At 55.8% G+C, this 19,394-nt stretch overlaps 2 protein-coding genes across 3 annotated transcripts in view; both read right to left on the bottom strand.

Annotated features, from left to right (window-relative positions):
* Positions 1–205: 205 nt before the first annotated feature.
* GATSL3 (GATS protein-like 3) lies at positions 206–5,006 on the bottom strand. Of its 2 annotated transcripts, none has more exons than XM_008571361.1 (9): positions 4,789–5,006; positions 4,105–4,175; positions 2,443–2,630; positions 2,225–2,357; positions 1,838–1,961; positions 1,342–1,455; positions 1,116–1,198; positions 940–1,034; positions 206–787 (listed from the first exon to the last, which is right to left on the bottom strand). In XM_008571361.1, exons 1-9 carry the CDS (start codon positions 4,977–4,979, stop codon positions 719–721), a joined length of 1,068 nt encoding a protein of 355 aa, XP_008569583.1. In that variant the 5' UTR covers positions 4,980–5,006; the 3' UTR covers positions 206–718. The 2 variants fall into 2 exon arrangements, with proteins under 2 accessions (XP_008569583.1, XP_008569584.1); XM_008571362.1 differs by having other exon boundaries at positions 940–1,011; positions 4,789–4,959.
* Positions 5,007–7,410: 2,404 nt separating this feature from the next.
* TBC1D10A (TBC1 domain family, member 10A) overlaps positions 7,411–19,394 on the bottom strand; it is a 30,716-nt gene continuing 18,732 nt past the window's right edge. The window contains exons 2-9 of the mRNA XM_008571363.1: positions 19,257–19,356; positions 14,735–14,842; positions 11,176–11,282; positions 10,379–10,493; positions 10,230–10,295; positions 9,404–9,593; positions 9,156–9,310; positions 7,411–8,244 (exon numbers count right to left, since the gene is read on the bottom strand). Of these exons, the coding sequence (XP_008569585.1) occupies positions 7,768–8,244; positions 9,156–9,310; positions 9,404–9,593; positions 10,230–10,295; positions 10,379–10,493; positions 11,176–11,282; positions 14,735–14,842; positions 19,257–19,356 (1,318 nt within the window). The 3' untranslated portion in view covers positions 7,411–7,767. The remainder of the gene's footprint in view (positions 8,245–9,155; positions 9,311–9,403; positions 9,594–10,229; positions 10,296–10,378; positions 10,494–11,175; positions 11,283–14,734; positions 14,843–19,256; positions 19,357–19,394) is intronic.

Genomic DNA, 19,394 nt, shown 5'->3' with positions numbered 1-19,394 from the left:
CCCTCTCAAAGCTTTGGTTCCTCATCTGGAAAATGGTGATGGTTCATATACTGCTCAAGAAGCTACAGTGAGCAGTGAGTGACTGAGGCAAGCCTGGCCTCGAGCAGCTACCAGGGGAGACACCAGGACCCTGGACAGAGGGGCTGCGAGGTGGCACCATGGCCAATACTCAGTCCCAGATGACACCCAAGGACCACAGCCCAGCCCAGGCACTACAAAGTCCTTTATTAACAGTTGATAAAAAAAGAAGAGAGAGAGACGTAAAAATACTTTCCTTGGAGGCCCCAGGAGGGGAAGGCACTGTCAGGACTGACCTGGCCAGGGAAAGCAACCCAACCAGAGGCAGAATGGAGATGGGGGCCCTGTCCAGGGGGCAGCTGGCCCCAGGGGAGCTGAGAGAGGGATGGCTCGGGCCTCAGGCAGGGACTGTGCAAATGCCGAGACTGCGCAGGGCGCGATGGGGTGGGGGCTTCTGCCCTGAGCACCGTGTTTCCCTGTGTGGGCAGATACATGGTTGGGCTAGCGCATTCCACCTGTGGGTGTGCGCACATGTCCACATGAGAGCCGGTGCCTGCATGCAGCTTACATACAGAGAATGGAATGAGGGGTCCCCCAGCAGGAATGAGGTGCTCATCCCAAGCTTAGGAAATAGCTTAGAGAAGTCTCCAGAAGCCTGGGGAGCAACAGGAGAGCAGGGAGTCTCTGTTCCCCATAGACCTCAGGAGGCCAGGCCCTCCTGTCGTCGCTGGAGGACCTTGATGACGTTGCTGATGCCATCCTCGGGCACCTGCGGGCAGGTGGGTGGGAGGGAGGGGTCATGGTTGATGCTGGCCAGGGCTGTCCCAACTTCCTAGCCCAGCTGGACTTCCTGCCCTCCTATCCTTTTGGGCCTTAGTCTCCCTCCATGAGACGCCCCCCATCCCAGCGCATGGTGCTTACCAGGGCATGGTCAAAGTTGAAGGTACTGATATAGTAGGCAGAGATGTCGGCAGCAGCCAGGGGACCTGCGATCTGGGCCACAATCCCACATTCATCTGAGAATTGAGGAGGGGTACATGTGGCTCACCTGGGTCACCCCACAGGCCCTTTCCCCCAGCAGAGGGAGCGGCCCTCACCGAAGCCCAGGGGCTGTCCGCCAATGCGCACCATCCTCCACAGCTCCCCCGAGGAGCTGGTCAGCAGGAGGTCACTGGGGAACCTGAAGAGGCAGGCAGGTGGTGAGCAGGGTACCCCCATCCACCCTGTCCACTATGAGCCCCTGGGGCAGGTCAGCCTGCTGACCCCAGCGTCTGACGCCCTACCTCCTCCCTCTCCTCCCACCTGGGGTCAGGAGTCACATACTTTTTCTGTGTCTCAGCATCCATGACAATGGAGATGTAGCCCTCGATGAGGGAAAAGGCAAAGAATGTGATGGAGCTGTGTTCAGGACTACCAGAGGCTGCCTCCTTGGGGGCACTGGGGAGGGATGGGAGGTTCAGGGGCCCTGCTGGGCACCCAGCCATTCCATCTTCTCCCAGTCAGCCTCCAGACCCCTGGGAAAGCCCTTCTGTCTCCAGTCCCCTGTCCCTGGGTCCCGACCTCCTCACATGGAGATGGAGCAGGACATTGAATCCTGCCCTTGCCAAAAAGGAAGGGCCCCACAGGACAGGACTCCAACTGTGGGGATGGGACTTTCCCCAAACATCAGTGAAGGATATGAGAGGGTCACAGGCTGCCAGGAACCCCGTGACACAGGACAGGGCACAGAGTTACAGAACTGACAAATGGGAGGAAGAGGGTGGTACAGAGCATAGGGAACGTGGTAGGAGGACAGAGATAGAATGCAAACAAGGCCCACCTGTGTGAGTAGAAGAGGACGTCAATGAGGATGGTGGCAATGGCAGGCAGTGTCTCAGGGTCCAGTGTGAGGACACAGAAGCGGTTTTGTGGGCTCTGGATGGGGTGCACCGTGGGGCTGGGCCCTGCTCAGGTAGGATGGGGCAGCTGGTGAAGGGCGCCAGTAGGCTCGGGCGCCCTCTGGTGGCCAGTCAGGGAGGGGTCTGGGCTGGTTATAGGTCAAGCTCTCCAGGAACCAACCTGGGTCCTTGGGCCCCACCTCCTCATCTTGTGAGGTAGTCAGGGTCAACTGTTGTCCCCACGCCCACAGACCCATACCCAAAAGGGAAGGACCCCAGTGGGAAGACAAGACCCCACCTAAGTGTAGGTGTCATGGGGCAGTCCTCACCATGCTGGGCACGGGGAAAGCCATTGCTGGAATCATCCCTGGCAACAGGCACAGGCTCCCCGCCCACCTCGCGGTAAATGTCAAACTCCTGGGCCAGCGTGTGGATCACCACAGACAGGTCCTGCTCCCGTACCTGGGCCACAGGCAATGGCACATCACAAGGGTCACTAGGTACCCATGTCTACCCCTCCCTGCCCCAGCACCTGCGGGAAACTCACCAGGATAAAGTCCGTCTGGTAAGTGGACAACATCAGCACAGACACATGGTGCTCAGCCAGTGGTGCGATGACCGAGCGGGCGATCTTGGTGACCCCAGCGGCCTGCACTGCTGCACCACTGTGAGATGACACATTCAGCACCAGCCACGTGGCTTCAGCCACTTGCAAGAACTCAGATGGAGGCAGCTCTGTGGGTAGGGGGTACATGCTCAGTCAGGGCCTGTAGGGCTGACCCTTGCCCCTCTCTGAGCCTCAACATCCCTGTCTGTACATTGGAGGTAAGAGCAGGTCTGGAGACAGGGACTGTCTCTCCCCAGTTCTGCTCGCGAAGTCTGAATGTATGCAAAGAATGAGAAGTGCTTCAGGTGCTGGCCTGCTGGGGATCCAAACTTCCCAGTTAAGATCAGAGCTCCAGATTCAGACTTGGGTTCAAACTACAGCTTTGCTTTTTACTTGATGTGTGACCTGGGGCAAGTGATTTGAGTCTCAGTTTCCTCATCTGTAAAATGGGGTGACAATCCATCTGTATCTGTGGGTTCCACATCCACGGATTCAACCAACTGTGGATCCAAAATATTTGGGGAAAAATAAAAAATAAAAAACCCCCACAACAATTAAAAATAATACATTTGAAAATACAGCTTATCAACTATTTACATAAAATTTACGTTGAATTAGGTATTATAAGTAATCTAGATATCATCTGAAGTATATGGGAAGATGCATAGGTTATATGCAAATACTATGCCATTTTATATCAGGGACTTTAGCATCTGCAGAGGGAGGCAAGAGGTTCCTGGAACCAATCCCATGCTCATACCAAGGGACAACTGTTATTTACGCCATGATAATTTGTGGCTTAACAGTGGCTTTACTTCACATGGCACCACCAGGGGGTGCCAGGAGATCAGGTTGGCTAGGGATGCCCTTTTCCTTCGGCAGACCCAGACCTCCCTGAAATTACAAACAGGGAAACTAAGGCCTGAGCAGTGGGGGATGGGCTAAGCTCCAGTTGGCTGGCCTGAAGCTCCAGGCCTGTCTGCATGGGCCAGGCCAGCAGAAATAGGAGCCAGCTCCAGGGCCCAGGGAGTAACCAGGCTGTAGTCCAGTCCTGAGCAGGGACCAGTGCCTGGGTGGCTGCTGTTCACCCAAGCACAGCCAGGAGATGGCTGCCTGATCCTTGCATTCCTTCTGCAACCCTCAGACTCCTCAAGTTCGCAGACCAGCAGGGGAGGAGGTGACCCAAACCAGGGGGATAAGTCCAGGCCGAAATAATACCCAAGGGGCTATAACAGCTGCAGGAACCCCTGCTTCTTGCCCAGAAACATAACTGAGGCCCAGCTGATGGCCTAAGACTGCTAAGTGCCCCTCACACACAGCCCCTCATGGGTTTTAAGTTTATAAATCCCTCATGGGACCCTATTATATCAGAACCATAACTATACCTATTTTACATAAGAAGAAACAGCTTAGAGAGGGGAAGAGATTTGCTGAAGGCATATAGCCAGTGAATGATGGAGTAGGATTCGAACCCAGATCCATCTTCTTTTAAGGCCCAAGCTCTTGGGACGCTGGATCCCAGCATCTGGTGAGAATCCTGCAAAGAAGGGAGAGTGAAAAGCCCTCCCGTGCTCCCCCTTCCCAGACCGGACCAGCCCCCACCTTTAAAGCCCTCTTCGTCCACCATGAGCGTGTAATCCTCGGGGGTCTCCGTCAGGCTGAAGAACTTGCACCTGGTTGGGGATTGGGAGCATCTTCAGCTTGGGGTGGAGAATTCCCAGGGTAACGGGGTGGGTGAACTTTGCTCCACCCGCCCTGAAAGACTCCCCGCCGGGCACTTTCCTGCCCTCTCAGGCCTCAATGACCTCTCCAGAGCAATGGAGTGTGGGCCCCATCTCCGGGATCGCGGGCTGTTTTCCGCCTCCCGACCCCCCCAGGAGCCCTCCGTCCCCTCTATTCGGGGAGCAAGAGGCTCACAACCGCGGCGACAGCCCCTGGGTCGTCGGACCTTGGGTCCCCTAGTCCGGCCCTTGGACCTGAAAGGAGGCATCTGGAAGGAGCTCCCGCAGTGGCCAGATAGGAATGCCCCCATTTGACACCACTCGTGGTTAAGCATTGCCCACCCCAGGCTGTTTGCGCCTTGACTGGCCCTGGGAGGGGGCCTTACGGGGCCGGATAGGCGGAGGTCCCAGGAAGGGTAGGCCCAGGCCGGATGACGGCCGGAGGGGGAGAGCCCTTCCCACCCGTTCCCGCCCGCCTCGCGGCGATCCTAATCCTCCGACCCTGTCCCGGAGCAACAGCAAGAGCCCGCAAACCCCATCTGCGCCCCCGAACCCGGGCGCGCACCGGCTGCGGCGCGGCAGGAACAGCAGCTTGATGAGCGGGTGGGTGTAGAGCCAGAGACCGGGACGAGCGAGGCTCAGCACCCGCACCCGGTGTTCTAGGATGTGCAGCTCCATCGCGGATCGCACGCACCGGACCTCGCAGCCAACTAGACCCAGGCCGCGCGGGAGGCGGGGCGGCGGGGGTGGCACCATGGACTTAAAGGAGCCTCTGCCCTGCAGCGTCCAGTTCCTTGACGAACACGCCCCACGGAATGCGAGGCCTATCACGGGGTGGCCACGCCTTCTTCTAACACCAGGCCCTCACCCGGCTCCTTCCAGTCCGCTGAGCCCCGCCCCAGATGGCTCCGCCCCTCAGCGCTAGTTCCGGGATCATCGCCTAACCCCACCCCCTTCTAGTCCTCCAGTTCTCGGCCCTGTCCCGCCTCCTCCCCAGATTCTGCCCTTTCTGCGGACGCCTACAGCGTAGGGATTGGGAGCGTCGCAGAGGCATGGGGTCTTTTCTGTCCTTCAGGCCCACACGTGGGTCTTATGATTAAGGTCATTGAGTTTCGGAAGGGCAGCGAGACGAACCAGAGCTAGGCTGGGACCAGAATGCTGTCCCCAAACCTCTGGAGTGTGGGGGGACCCTGTGATTCCCGACCAACTCTCCGGGCGCGTCTCTCTTTCCTCTCAAGGCTCGGCAGAGGACAGGGCCGCCAGAGCTGACTGGGGCGGTAATGCCGAAAGTTCTCCATTCCACCCATCCCCCCGGCAAGGGCTGCTCAGGATTGGTATTGATACACACCCTTCCCCGCTTTGCGAGTGGGCTGACCAGGTGAAACCTGGCCTGGGTGGCCCGACTTGTCCTCCAAGGCACAGAGATAACGAGAGTCCTAGCTACCTCTGCTAGAGCAACATACTGTGGGGTGGGGGCCTGAAAGTGGCCCAGGCCTAAGGTTTGTGATACTTAAATACAAACCAAGCCCAGAGATGCTAGGGCCAGGAATGCCCAGGGCTCAGACTTTGGGGGACCCATGCAGGCGAGGCTCACTGGGACTGACCTCAGGCCTGAGACTTGAGCTCTGCTAAAGCCTCCCCAAAGCCTGTGACCATTAACAGAACCCAACTGGCCCAAGCACATCTAAACTTGCTTCAGGTCCAAGGAGGCCCCCAACACTGGCAAACACCCCAGATCTTATCAAGTCTCCGCAAGTCTAAGATCCCAAGGCTGAGCAGGCATCCACATGCCCAGGTTGGTGCCATAGCAGGTTCCAGCATGCTCCAGGGGCCCGTCTGGCTTGCGGATGCTCAGACCTTGGATCTGAGGCTTTAAACCAAGTAGGTTAAAGCAGGCTTCAGGCCTGATTGGGATCCAGCAGGCCTGAGCAGGCCTTCTGCCTGCTCTGGAGCCTCTACCATAGGCAGATGGAAGCTGGGCTAAACATCCTCCCTGGACTGTTGGGATTGGCAGGTTCCTGTGGAACACTGTGCAGCTACCACATCCTGGCCTGTCCCCTGGAGGACTGGGGGGAAGGAGTGTTTCTCAAAGGCTTGAGCCCATCAATGTCAGGTGCAGATGGGGTGGGAAACCATAGGGGTGACAGGTAGGAGACAGGAAGTGGGTGGCCTACCCTGATACTCTAATGTGACCCTTCACCTCCCTAGGCCTCAGTATCCCCAGCTGTACCAGGACAAGATGTTCCAGGTGGAGGCGATGACTGAAAGCTCCCAGGGAGGCTCTGCTCCTCCCTCCTCCAACCCCTCCCCTATGGCCTGGCCCAGCTTGGTTGCCTGCCAGGAACAGCCACTATTGTTTGACTGGAAAAGCTGCTTCCTCAGCAGAAGGGGGGGCCTCACTCAGGGACACCCTGTCCTCACCCTTGCCAGTCATCAGGTTGTGACTGCAGTGTCTCAGCTCTCAATGGCAGAGTCAGGTCTCTTGAAACCCTGGTCAGGAGGGGGAGCCAAGTAAGAGGCTCTGGGTTCAAATCTAAGTTGACTTTCCTCTGTGGGGCAGGGAGGTTCCTTTCCCACTGACTCAGCTCCTGTTTCCTCATCTGTACAATGTGAGCTGCTGTTTCCTTGTCTGTACAAAACAGAGCCTATCTGATCAGGCACATGACACAATGAGTCCAGCCTGGCATATGGTAAGTGCTCAATAAATAGAAAGTGGCATTTTATCGAGGACCCAGACTTCTTCCCCTCTGCCTCTGAGGGAGGGCTGAGCTAAGCCTGTGAGGACATTCATGGTGCCAGCCCCCAACCCAGAATGAACTCACTGGGGCCTGAGGTGGCATCCAGGCCAGGCCTTGGAGGAAGACACTGAAACATCTCCTTAAGGAGCCCCCTCCCCCTCAGTGATAGGTAGACCTGGGGAGCATGCCCCGCTCTGCCCCAGCACTGGGCTCCAGCCCTGATGTCCCTCATCCATGGAAGAGGTGGACGTGGGACAATGGGGATGGAGAGAAAATGGGGGCCAAGAACAGAGGGTGGCCCTGGACTTGGCATCTCTTCTGGCAAAGATACTTCTCAGAAAGGCTCTGGTGCTAGGTTGGGGGCCCAGGATGGGGGGCTCTGTAGGACGTGGAGGAAGATGCTGAACATCAGGGTGGCATCCCCCCCAAGTCCCTAGCTGTACACCAGCTCTTTACACAAGCCTGTTTATTTCTGTACAAAACCATGTTTCTATTTTACATGAAGAACACCCCACACTGTCCCCTCATGTCACTGTCCTAGCCCTGGAGAGCACCCCCCCAAGAAAAGGGGGCTGAGTGAGGCCCTGACCACTTGGCCCTAGCTTCTGCCTGCCCTGGCTGGGCCAGCCCAAGGTCTACTCTAGAAAAAATAAATAAGGAGGCTCAGGCAGAATCTGTGCCAGGCCAGCCAGACTCTGTCCTGGCGCAGTGGCCAGGCAGGTGGCCTCTCAGAGGGTGGGCAGGCCCTGGAGTGTCAGTCTGTGAACAAAATAGGTGTGTGAAGACTGCACCCCAGCAGCCTGAGGTTACAAGTAGGTGTCCTCACTCTCCTGGGATGTCAGGCTCTCCTGGGAGTGGTGATGGGCTGAGTCCTGGGGAGCTGAGTCCTGGGGGGTTGAGTCCTGGGGGGTCAGGTCCTTCGGAGGCACATCCAGTGGGGGACATGCATCTCCTGCAGCAGCCACCACCATGGCTTGATTTGGGGCTGGAGGCTTGTCCAGTTGCCCACTCGCCTTTGTCCGCCTCCACTGCTCTTTCTGGACCTGCTTGGGCAGCTTGGGCTTGGCTTTGGAGCCAGGGAGGGGGGCATCTGGAGGCAGGCGGATGGACGGTGAAGGTTGCAGGGTGGGCCGGGGGCCGGGCTCTGCATCCAGGATGGCCTTGGCGCCGTGCAGCCTGGGTGGGGAGTGGCATTGCAACTCACCCCGGGTCTCCTGCCAACGCCGCAGCTGGATGAGGTGCTCACGCTCAATCTGGCGCTCTGTCACAGGCAACTCTACCACCTGCAGGGGCAGTGACGGGCAGTTGGGCACCAGGAAGAAGGACATCCCCCGTCTGCCTCCCAGCCTGTGCCCCCACTCTCCATCAGCAGCCCTAGCCCTGGCTGCTAAATGCTGACCAGGAAGGATGTGGGTATGGTCCCAAGTCCCAGAGCTGTTTGCCAGGTGAGCACAGGAGAAAGGTGTCTCAGAGGAGAAAGCTGCCCACAACTCATAAGTCTTCTTGCCCAACTATGGGGCAGAAGGGGTAAAACCTACTCAAATAGGTAAAACCTACTCTCTGCCAACATGTCCCCCACCTCCACTGCCTGCAGGAGACTGCCTGGGCTCAAGTTTCAGCTTCACCACCTTCTGGTGACTTTGGGGGAGCTGCTTTATGATCCTGCCTCTGTGAGCCTCCGTTGTCTCATGTGTAAAATGGGGATAAAGCCACAGCCCTCAGCAGCTGTTGGGAGAAGCGGGTGCAAAAATGGGCGCTGTTCTTCTGCTTCTGCCCCACACATTGGCATCAGCCATGCCCCCAGCCTGGTGCTCACTCAACCCAGAGAAGCTAGCCATATATACATCACCTCACTGCAGCCCCTGAGAGACATGTATCCACAAAGAAAGAAAAAGGAAAACAAAGCAAAGGCCGTGAACATGGTACCAGGGAGGAAGAGAAGGTTATGGGTTGCAGCTACTCTGTTCCCAAGTGGCTCAGATAAGGAAGGCCCTGCAAAGCTAGGCCTCTCTGTGCCCCACTTGCCTCATTCAGACAGGAGGATGAGGCTCCCCACACTGTCCTGGGCTCCTAAGCAGCAGGCCTGGTCCAGGTGACCCACCCTCAGGGGTAGAGAGTTAGCAGGCTCCCTTCTGCAAAGCCCCCACCATCTCCCCCTCCCTTCTCAGTGGCGAGGGGCAGGTGTGGGCCGCACCTCCTGGACCAGGAAGGCCTCCTGCATGATCTTGGGACTGAGGCTCCGCAGTCGCTCGATGGTCTCATACTGGCCCTGGCAGGCTTTGACCTTCTCGGGGGAGCCCAGTGCATGCTTCAGTAGCACCAGCCCCACCCGGAAGATGATCTTGACTCCTGCATGGGGGCAAGCAGTGAGTTCAAAGGGCCTTTAGGGGATTTCACCAGAAATACAGGCCCCCTTTTGGGTGGGCTGGGCTGAGCTGATACCTTCGCAGAAGAACATATCCCAGACGCGCAGCACAGAGCTCCAGGGCAGGGTGCGAGCGAAGGCGCACATGAACCACTCTGTCATGTAGAGCAGTGGGTCGATCTTCTGCTGGCTGAGGTGTTTGTAGGCCACAGGTGATACCTTCTGCAGCAGCGAGAACAGGATCTCCCCATCTAGCTGGATTGCCTCCTGTGGGGGACATTGAAGCCATAGGGCCATGACTATGGCTCACAGGATCCAGGGCAGGGACTCGCCCCAGTGCCCAGTACCACGCATGCACTCATTCATTCATTCTTTAGACAGCTGCTGCCTGTAGGGTGGAAGCCTCTGTGGGGTGCTGGGATCCAACAATGAGCAAACCAAACATGGCTGGTCCCCCTCACAGAGCTTATAGCAAAAAGGAGCACATGAGCACGAAGGAGATGGAGTTGAGTGCCCACGACATGGCAGGAACAGGAATGTTCAGTGTGCCTGTGCTGAAGGGTCCCACCTGTCAGGATCAAGGAAAGTTCCCTGAGGGCTAAAAGCTGAGGGGAAAGAGGAAGGAAAGGAGCTTCCAGGCAGAAGTTTAAGCCTATGTCAGGGCAGGGAGGAACTTGGTGCCCTGGAAGAACTTTGATCCCAGCAAGAGGCCAGAGCAGCTGGAGGCAGAGATGGAGGCAAGTGTGGAACTGATGACGCTGGAGCCTAGGACTTGAGCCTTCAGCCTGAAGGCAACAGATACTGGAAAGGTTTTAACCTAGGCAGAAGTGACTGTGGAGATAAGGGCCTGGAGGAGCCACAGAGAGCATCCAGACTGTGCAGTTCAGGCCAGGCAAGACTCACCAGTTTCTCACTGTAGTAGCCGGGCAGGTACTTCTCACAGATCTGTACCAGGCACCAGAAGGCTTGCTGGAGGAGAGACAGACGTGAGGCCTTACTGCTGGGGGTTCCCTGCCCACCCTCCTGCCCGCCTCCCCAGGGTCTGATGCTACCTCAGCAGGCATGTGCATGAGCAGAACGGCAGCAATGGGTGCCTGGGCCTGGCAGTAGCCCTCCTCAGGTCGGTACAGTGTGTAGGCCTTCAGCACACGGAATAGGTCCTGCTGACTGTGGAGAGGCCAGGTGGGGTATCGATGACAGGTGTGACTCTGCTACCCACTGTGCTCACCTGTGCCCCACTGGACCAGACCTAAAAATCTATACTTCCCTGGAGTGGGAGGTGACCTGCTTGTGGTCACCAAGGGGTCAGTCTCCCACTGCAGCATATGGACTCTCACATGCCCAGAGGAGGAAAGCAGGGAGGGGCTCCCCCACAACAGGTGAGGGAAGATACTCAAAAAGAAAGCAGGGAGCAGGGCCAGGGCAGGAGGCCAGCCAGATACAGGGTGAGGATGTGTCAGGGCTGGAAGTGGGGACCCCTCCTTCAGCAGCTGTGGCCCCTCAGCCAGGCCAGCTTTCTCCCAGGCCTGCTCTTCTTTCTTGCATACCCTCTGCCTACCTAATTCCCTCTAACCCTCTTTCTCCTGCACAAAACCTGTTCCCAGAAGAAGGCCAGGTTAGGCAAGCCCTAGCACTCTACGGAGTAAGTGATGAAAGCTGCCCCAGAGGTAAAAGGAGATGCTAAGAGCACCCATCAGACTCAAACCAAAAAACAGAAATGCTAAGAGTGCTGGGTGAGGGCACCAAGCTTCTGGGCCCTGGAGGTACTCCCAAACTCATTGTACCTCCTCTGTGCCCTGAGGGATGCAGCCAAGAGCCACCTCCAGCCCAGAAGGCCCAGCCTGCTCACCCATGGCCCCCCCGGGACACAAACATCTCGTGGAAAGGGAACTGCCGGTGCAGGTCACGCTCAATCACATCCAGCCACTTGGGGTCCCCAGGGGACATGTCCAGCTCCTGGAAGCAAGAACAAGGGCACACGTTAGGGGCTGGGGAGGGTGGAGAGGGCACTCCTGACAGGATACAGCTGTCCCAGGTTTTGGAAGAGCCCTCCACCAGGGGCAATGCCCACCCAATCCCATTCCCATCACAAGACCAGGCCTCCCTGAAGACAGGTAAGGAAGCCTGGGCAGGGGCAAAGGGGCAAGGAGGGAAGGGCTCTGGAAACCCTGAAGGGGCATCCTAGCTCTAGCATCTCTTGTAGGCAGAGAATCCATCCCAGCTGTGGCTGGAATGACCTCTATGCCCTTCATTCAAGACTTAGATACATTATGTCACATCCTTAAGATGGAAGGCTACTTATCAAAGCAATAGCTACCACCTGTTACCACCGCTCTGCACCAGGTGCTGAGCTGAGCATGGATCACCTGTGGGCCTCACTGACTCTTCTCCTCAACTCCCAAGGACAGGTCCTGTTCACAGATGAGGAAACTCAGGGTGAAAGAAAAGTCACTTGCCCAAGGCCTTGTGGCTAGAAAAACGGTGGAGCTAGGACTGGAAGCCAAGTCTGACTCAGAGCCGTCAACCCAACTCCTCTGCTACTCATCTCCCTGTGCAGGTGATGTCACCTATTCAGGAAGGTATCTGTGTGTGTGTGTGATATACACAGAATGCTGTCTGGAAGGATGTGACATTTGTCAAACCATTAACCTCAGATGCTTTTCTAGGTGCTGAAGTTTCAACGTTTTCTTTTCTTTGAACTTCCGTGAATATCTTATAGCATGTGCTCCTTTAAAAAAACAAAGTTATACAAAAAGAAAAATCTTTTCTCGATTATTTGAAACATTCTTGGTCTTAATTTGCATGTTGGTTACATGGACATATATTAGTTGTCAAAACTCAATGAATGGCACACTCAAGATCTGTGTGTTTTACTCTATGTAAATTCTTACCTCAATTAAAAAAAGAAAAAGAAAAAATTGATAAGAAGGAAACCCAGAGGGCTGAGCAGGTAAGCAGAGCAAGCACAAGTTGCCTGCAGGGCAGGAGAAGCATCAGGGAAGGCCCTCAGGATGGAAGCCAGGGCCTCAACACACACACCATGTGGGCACAAACCCAGACCCTAGCCCTGACCATCAGGTGACATCATACAAGCCCCTCTCCCTCTGTGCCCATCAGTGGGGGTATCCCTGCATTAAGCTAAAGAATATAGGGTGCCAGGAACTTGACTGGAGCATCATTAATGAGAGGAAAGGCTGACAGAGTGCTCAAGGCTGGAGAGTGTAGGGAGGGGCCAGGGCCTCCACAGAGGGTCCTGGAGCAGGCACACAGCGAAGTAGGTGGGTACACAGTGAAGCAGGTGGGTACGCACCCTCTGGAGCCCAGTATACCTCCAAGATAAGGGCCTGTGTGTTTCTAATGCACCCCTAGGCACTGTCTGAGGACAATGCAGGTTTGCTTTCATCAGAAAGGGGAGGAGGGCCCCACAAATTCTCCTGGTGGTTCCCATGAGGTGGGGTCCTGAGAACTCCAGAAGTCAGTTCCTCTAATGTGTTCATCTGGTACCTCAGCAGCCCAAGGCACTCAACTGCACATGGTTGGTGAGAAAGGAGAAGGGGCCTTCAGGGAAAAAGGGCGCTGGGAATCAAAGGCAGGTGCAGGCTGCTGGCAGGTATGGGCCTGCAGCCTCCATGAGCCTGAGAGGTGCAGGAGCCATCATGAGGTGAAGCCAGAGAAGAAAACCAGGTAAAAAAGGACAGGAAGGACCTGCCTGCCCAAGGAAGGAGGAAGAAATAGTAAGTGCAGGAGAAGGTGGAGCCGCTAGAACCTATAGAACCTGCCCTGACTTCTGCGGTTGGGGTCGGCCACCAGGGCTGCAGAGTTAAACAGAGTGCCCTGGGGTGGGAGTGGTGGTATGCTGCCACCACAGGGCCCTCACTGTACCCTCCCTTGGCTCACATACCCACAGCAGCCAGAGGGAGCTTCTCATCCTTGTCTGCTTCCTCTGGGTCACCTACAGGCAAAGTCCTTCCACGTGTACGTGCAAACCAATCTTCCAGCCCCTAGGACTGCTGCAGGGACTCACCACTCAGCTTCTGTGCACTGAAGGCCTTTCTTGGCAAATCTACCTTCTTCTACAAGCAAACTTCCAGAGATGGGGGTGGCTGATTCCTCTCTGTATGCACCACTACACACACATACACACACACACACACACACACACACACAGAGCTCTGTACTCTGCACACTATGGATGCGCTCACACCTGCTGAACTGTGCCACCAAGAGGCTGGCCACGTCACCCACAGTCTCAGCTCTCATGCCTGGGCTCTGGCAGGCTGACGTAAGCTACAGACTTGAAATGGGGCTCCCACCCTGAGCCTCCCACTCTGCCCAGGACAACAGTCCTTTGAAATGGAAGAGATGTAGCCACTGGGTGGAAAACTCTGGAGTCAAGAGGCTGCTCTAGTGGGGCCTGGTATTGGTACTCTGTGGGATAATACAGTCACCCCAATTCAGAGATGCCCCCAGCCAGATTCTCCACCAGGGCCCTCTCCTTTTGCCTACCCCAGAACCCCACCTCATCTCCCCCCACCCCCCCACCCCCCCACCCCCGTCCAAGTGCTGTCAGCTAACAGTTCTTGCCCTCTCCAGGTCAATAGCAGAAACTCTAGGCTGCCCTGCCCCCACCCACCCTTCCAAGAGAACAGGTTTGACAAGACAGGAATGAAGACAGTATGAAGTATGTTAAAAAAAGAGCTGGCCAACTGCCTCCCCATAGTTCCCTAGGGGAGCAAGTTAGAGGAGCTGCCCAGCTCAGTGAATGAATGGAGGAGTATTTTACTCTAGCCAGCCGCAGGGCAGAGGAAGGCATGGCAGCAAAGGGCACCCTCTCTGGCCACTGACTGGCTTCTGACCCCTGGCGATACTGTTTTGGCTCTGCCACCCCCAGGGCTGACAACCCTACGAGCAACCCAGGTGGACTGTGTCTGGCTGGGTGTGGGTGAGGCATTAGAAAGGGTAGAAAATGGGAGGCCAGAAAATGTTCAGGGTCCTGTGGTCCTGCTGGGCAAGCCCTCAAAGACCCAGAGTGCAGAACCCAAGGCAATCAGAGAAGTGGTCTGAGTGCCCTCTCCTGATGACCAAGCATTGGGATGTAGCCCACTGAGCCCAAGAAAGTAAACTTGAGTGGCTGTCAAGAGAAAGAGCTAGAATGAGGGGTAACAAATCTGTCCATTCCATTGAGGTCTGCTCAGGGCTGGAGCCTCAGACGAGCAGAGCCTCCAGGGGTTACAAGTACCCAGGACTGGGCCAGTCTGGCCTCCCGGGGCCTGGACAGTCAGGTATATGACTGAAGGTTCCATTGACTGCTCATCCTGCCGAGGTCCAGGTAAGCACACGGAGGATCGCTGTCATGAGGAGGACTCTGAGAGACATGGAAAGGGCAGAGTAAAGGAAGGGAAACTCACGTCAAACTTTCCAGGGTTCTGCTGTAGCTTGACCTTGCCTCCTGACAGGTACTGCCAAGCACGGCCCCGTAGAGAAGGCGGGATGCCCTTCTGGCACCGCAGACGGATCTGAAAGTCAAAAGGACAGCTGTGTCCATGCATCCTCCCAGGCAGCTTTCCCAGCCCAGCCCCTCTGCAAGTGCAAGAGCACGTCAGCAAGAGCGGAAAGGGGAGAAAAGAGGACTCTCCTACTGTTGCGACAATGCAGATCCTATGTGGAGGTGTCGGGGGTGACTGCAATTAGATATGCTGCCACAAGGTAAGGGCAGTCTCACATCTCCTGCTCCAGTGACAAGACAGGCATTCCTGAGGTCTACCATAGAATTCCGAACCCCCACAACTATTTTCTGAATTAAAATGGAACCATCCAAGTTGGGCAAGCCCCACAATTTCTCCCCAGGAGAGGATCTTCACTGTGCAGGGCATTGGTTTAAGCAGCCCTGTGGCAGGACACAGCCAGCCTGGAGGGAAGAAACCTCAGAATTCAGAAGAAAGAGAGGAGCTGCTCAAATGGCTCCCTCTTTGTTTTGGTCAAGAATCTCCTCTCTTGGGCCGGCCTGTGGCTCACTCGGGAGAGTGCGGTGCTGATAACACCAAGGCCCCGGGTTCGGATCCCATATAGGGATGGCCGGTTCGCTCACTGGCTGAGTGTGGTGCTGACAACACCAAGTCAAGGGTTAAGATCCCCTTGCCGGTCATCTTTAAAAAAAAAAAAAAAGAATTTCCTCTCTTCTCCTCTTCTTGACCCAGAGCTCCCGAGGTCACCAGCCTGGGGCAGAGGCAGCTGGCCTGGGTGTGAGTCCTGATCGGGGCCCTTGCTAAAATGGCCCAGGTCGTCCCTGCCACTCACAAAATGGGAGAAATAAGGGAGGAAGTGTTTGAGGTAGCTCATGACTCAGAGTTAGTGCTCAATTCAGGCTAGCTGTTTTTATCAGAAAAAGTCTGCTGCTGCCAAAACCCAGTTTGAAAAACTATCGTGTCTTTTACAAATGCAGAAACTGACACAGAGCGGGAAAAATTGAGGTCACACAGTCAGAGACCCAGGGATCCAGCCATGTGCACTTCTACTTCACTGGTCTCTCAGAGATAGACGGGGTGGGGGCTCCCCCTGGGCTTGGGACCAGAATGAGGCTCTGAAGGCAGCTGCCCTGACCCGTCAAGGAGAGTGAGGGCAAACGCAGAGGCACCACTCCTATGGAATGCTGGGGGTGGATTTTGGAGGGGTTGGTCAATGACACTCCCTGATGAAAAACGCGCTTAGCGTGGGACCTGACACATAGTCTGTGTTCAGTAAGTGATGGCTTCCTCTCCACCCCTCCATCCCAGGAGGTTGCCTGACATGGAAGTTCCAGGGCCTTGGTTCACACCTAACTTCCCCTCACCTGGAAACCCCCTCAAACAGTCCCTCTGGAAGCTCTTAAGAGGAGGGAGACACAGAACCCTGGCCTTCCTGAAGACCAGTGCAAACAAGAGAAAACTTTCCAAGGGTCAGAGAGGGTCAAGAACCAGGAAGGAGACAGGCAGACAGGCTGAGGGCAGAGCAGAGAGAGCAGCAATGGCTGGTCAGAGGAGCCAAGCTAGCCCTTCTGGGACAGGGGGAAGAGGAAGGGAGCAGAAGGGAACTGCTCCAAACCCTGGGAACAGTTCCCCACTGCTGTGGGACAATGGTCTCCTTAAGGAAGCCACTTTGGGCAGGCTTTGGCAAAGGAATCTAGTACAGCCCAGAGTCACAGGCCCTTCAAGCTGCCCCCAGGGCCAAGCTCAGCAGGAGGCAGGCCCCCCATCATCACAGCCCCTATCATACTTGGCTTGCTCCAGAAGAGCCCTGGAACACTTTCAGTCCACTAAGTTTCCCAGAGAGGCCCCGCTCTCACTACAGGCCTGAGGCTGCGGGGCTGAGGAGCTGGAGACAGAGAGCCAGGAGTATAGCTAGCCTTTCTCACTCTGGCCTCCACTGTCTTCCTCAGCACAAAGGTTCTTTTTCTTTTTTCCTTTTTGTCTTTTTTCGTGACCGGCAACAGATCGCAACCCTCAGTGTCGCGCCCGTACCGGACCGGGACGGGCAATGGGATCGCAACCCACGGTGTTGCTCCCACACCTCGCTCAGCCAGTGAGCGGCCGCCACACCTCGCTCAGCCAGTGAGCGGCCGGTCTGTATATGGGATCCGAACCCTCGGCGAGAGTGCTGCCAAGCTTTCCAAGCGGCGCACTGTAGCAGTGCGCCACCGGGCCGGCCCAGCACAAAGGTTCTGAAGATGGTAATCTCTACCTGCCTGCCTTAGGGAGGATGGTAGGGATCAGTAAGGATAAAGCATGAGAAAGTGCTCCCAGAAAGCACAAAAGATTAGCATTCTCTGAGACAATGCTGGGAAAGGAGATCTCCATGACAATAGTGAGGCTATACCCTTGCCTGATGAACTATGGGAGGGCAGGGTAGACCCCCAGGGCAGGGCCCTACAGGGGAAGACAGCCATTCCAGCCACAGCCCTGCCTCCCTGCAGGCCCAGAATTCTGTTCTGGACACAGCTGGCAGACGGGGAAGGAAGGCAGCTCTCAGCAGAACTCAGATGAGTCTAGAAGTGTTGAGTCTGAGCCCACCTCCTGAAACAGGTACTGTCCTTCCTGTGCCATGACTTCCTGACCAGAGAAGAGCCCAAGCCTCCATAGGCGGGCAGGAAGAGCTACCAGGGCAGGGTCAGCGGCAGGAGGAGTACCATGTATTGGCTCTCGTCTGGAGCGGAGCAGTGGATTAGGCTTCTGGGTAGGGTGGGTTGAAGCAATCCTGTGGAGGCCTCTGCTGGGCAGGGGCAGCCCTCAGACTCTAACCACAGTGCCAGGGAAGCACCAGGGAAGAGGAAGTGCTGCTGGCTGCTCTGCTGAGAGGAGCTCCTCAAGGCTCCCCTCTGGAACCACCCTTTGCAAGGAGGCTGAGGCAAGAAGGCCAGAGCCACTGTCCCTGCCAACTACCCATCACTACATCAGACAGCTCAGGGCAAGAGCCTGGGGGGTGATGAGGCAGAAAAAAAGACCACAGAGTCAAGCAGGAAGCAGCTGAGGAATAACTGCCTTTAAATTTTTTTTTTTTTTTAAAGAGAAAAAGGTTTTCTAATAAGCAAAAAAAGAGTATCCCAAAGCCCACATGGAACAACAAGAAAGCCCACGCCTGGGTGAGCCTCTCCTCCCATGGCACAGGGCTTTAACCTCTATAAAGCACTGGTAGTCACCACCTCGTGGGAGCCTCACAACAGGATTATCACTCCCACTTCACCAGAGAAACTGAGGCTGAGAGGGTGAAGTGACTTGCCTAAAGTTACACAGCTAGCCACAGGCATGAAGAGAAGAAGGGAGTGGAGCTGGGCCCAAGCTCATACCTGACTTTTCATCCCGAGCTTTTTGCTAGGCCTCGCAGCCAGCTGTGCCAGCCTAGACCACACCAATGTGCCAGCTGATGACAGCAAACAATGCTCAGCTGTCACCAGGACTTGGGATGAGTCTAGAAGTGTTGAGTCTGAGCCCACTTCCTGAAACAGGTATTGCCTTTCCTGTGTTGTGACTTCCTGACCATAGGGAGAGTCCAAGTCTCCACAGGCAGGCAGGCAGGAAGAGCTCCCAGGGCAAGGCCTGGTGTGGACACTGCTGAGGCAACAGAAGTCCCCTTTGTGGACTGGGAACTTGTGCAGAGACACCAGCTGTGAGGCTCTGGACAGTCCTACTCTAGGCTGAGGGCAGCCAAGGATGGCTGAGGACATCAGCACACACACTTAACAGGGGTGGGCAAGGACGTTCCCACAGGGTGAGAGAGCTAGTGCCTAAAGATAGCCTTACTAGAAAAGGATAACTGACTGTTTTCATTTTTATGGGGACCATTTGTAAACTGTGAGGTTTCTATTCCTTCTTTTTGCTTCAGCCAGGAGGCAAGAGGGGAGTCATCAAATTAATCTAGAGGGTGAAGAAGGCCCCTTACTGTGATGGTTAAGAGGGCAGGTGCTAAAGTTACACTTCCTGGGTTCAAATCTTCATTCTGCAGGTCATCTGTAAAGTGGAGATAGTACTACTACTACTAACCTCTTTGGCATGTTATAAGGATTAACCGAGTCAAGTGCCCAGCATGCTGCACATGTTCCATACCTGTTAGCTCTTATTGGTAATTATAAAGGCCTCCCTGATAGGTAGTGAGCAGCACTTAAGGCCTTCTGCCAGAAGGGCTAGAGGAAAGCTGCCAAGGGCTACTAGTGGCTAAGAGCAGCTTTGAAGTTTAACTCCAGGACAAAGTTCTGTGTGAATCTGAAGTCATCTGTGAGGGCCCAACCTTCACCCTGCCTTCCAGCCAGCTTCTGCTCCCCATCTGGCAGACAGAAGACACCTAAGACAGTCTGGCAGTTGGAGAAGCCCCTGCTGTCCTAAGCTGATGAAGTTCCACCCTCTTCCTCCTCCTCCTCAGGCTGCCAACTCCCAGCCCAAGGCCCAAGGCCCCACCCCTCACCTTTTTGTGCTTCTTGGCCATCCATTTGTCCCAGTTGTTGAGCATGTCCAGCCACTTGGACTCCCTCTGCCTCAGCACCTCCAGGGGGACTTCCTCCAGCCTGTAGAGCAGAGGGCAGGGCCCATCAGACGTGCCAAG

Source organism: Galeopterus variegatus, unplaced genomic scaffold (genome assembly GCF_000696425.1).
Source record: "Galeopterus variegatus unplaced genomic scaffold, G_variegatus-3.0.2 Scaffold684, whole genome shotgun sequence".
Classification (NCBI taxonomy): domain Eukaryota; kingdom Metazoa; phylum Chordata; class Mammalia; order Dermoptera; family Cynocephalidae; genus Galeopterus; species Galeopterus variegatus.
This window is presented reverse-complemented; position numbering and strand designations above follow the sequence as displayed.

Excerpts from the sequence above, each read along its gene's own strand:
- GATSL3 (XM_008571361.1), bottom strand. The coding sequence starts at position 4,979 with ATGGTGCCACCCCCGCCGCCCCGCCTCCCGCGCGGCCTGGGTCTAGTT. Across the intron at positions 1,456-1,837 it reads GTCCTCTTCTACTCACACAG|TGCCCCCAAGGAGGCAGCCT; the intron begins GTGGGCCTTGTT and ends ATCCCTCCCCAG. Across the intron at positions 1,035-1,115 it reads CGGACAGCCCCTGGGCTTCG|ATGAATGTGGGATTGTGGCC; the intron begins GTGAGGGCCGCT and ends CTCAATTCTCAG.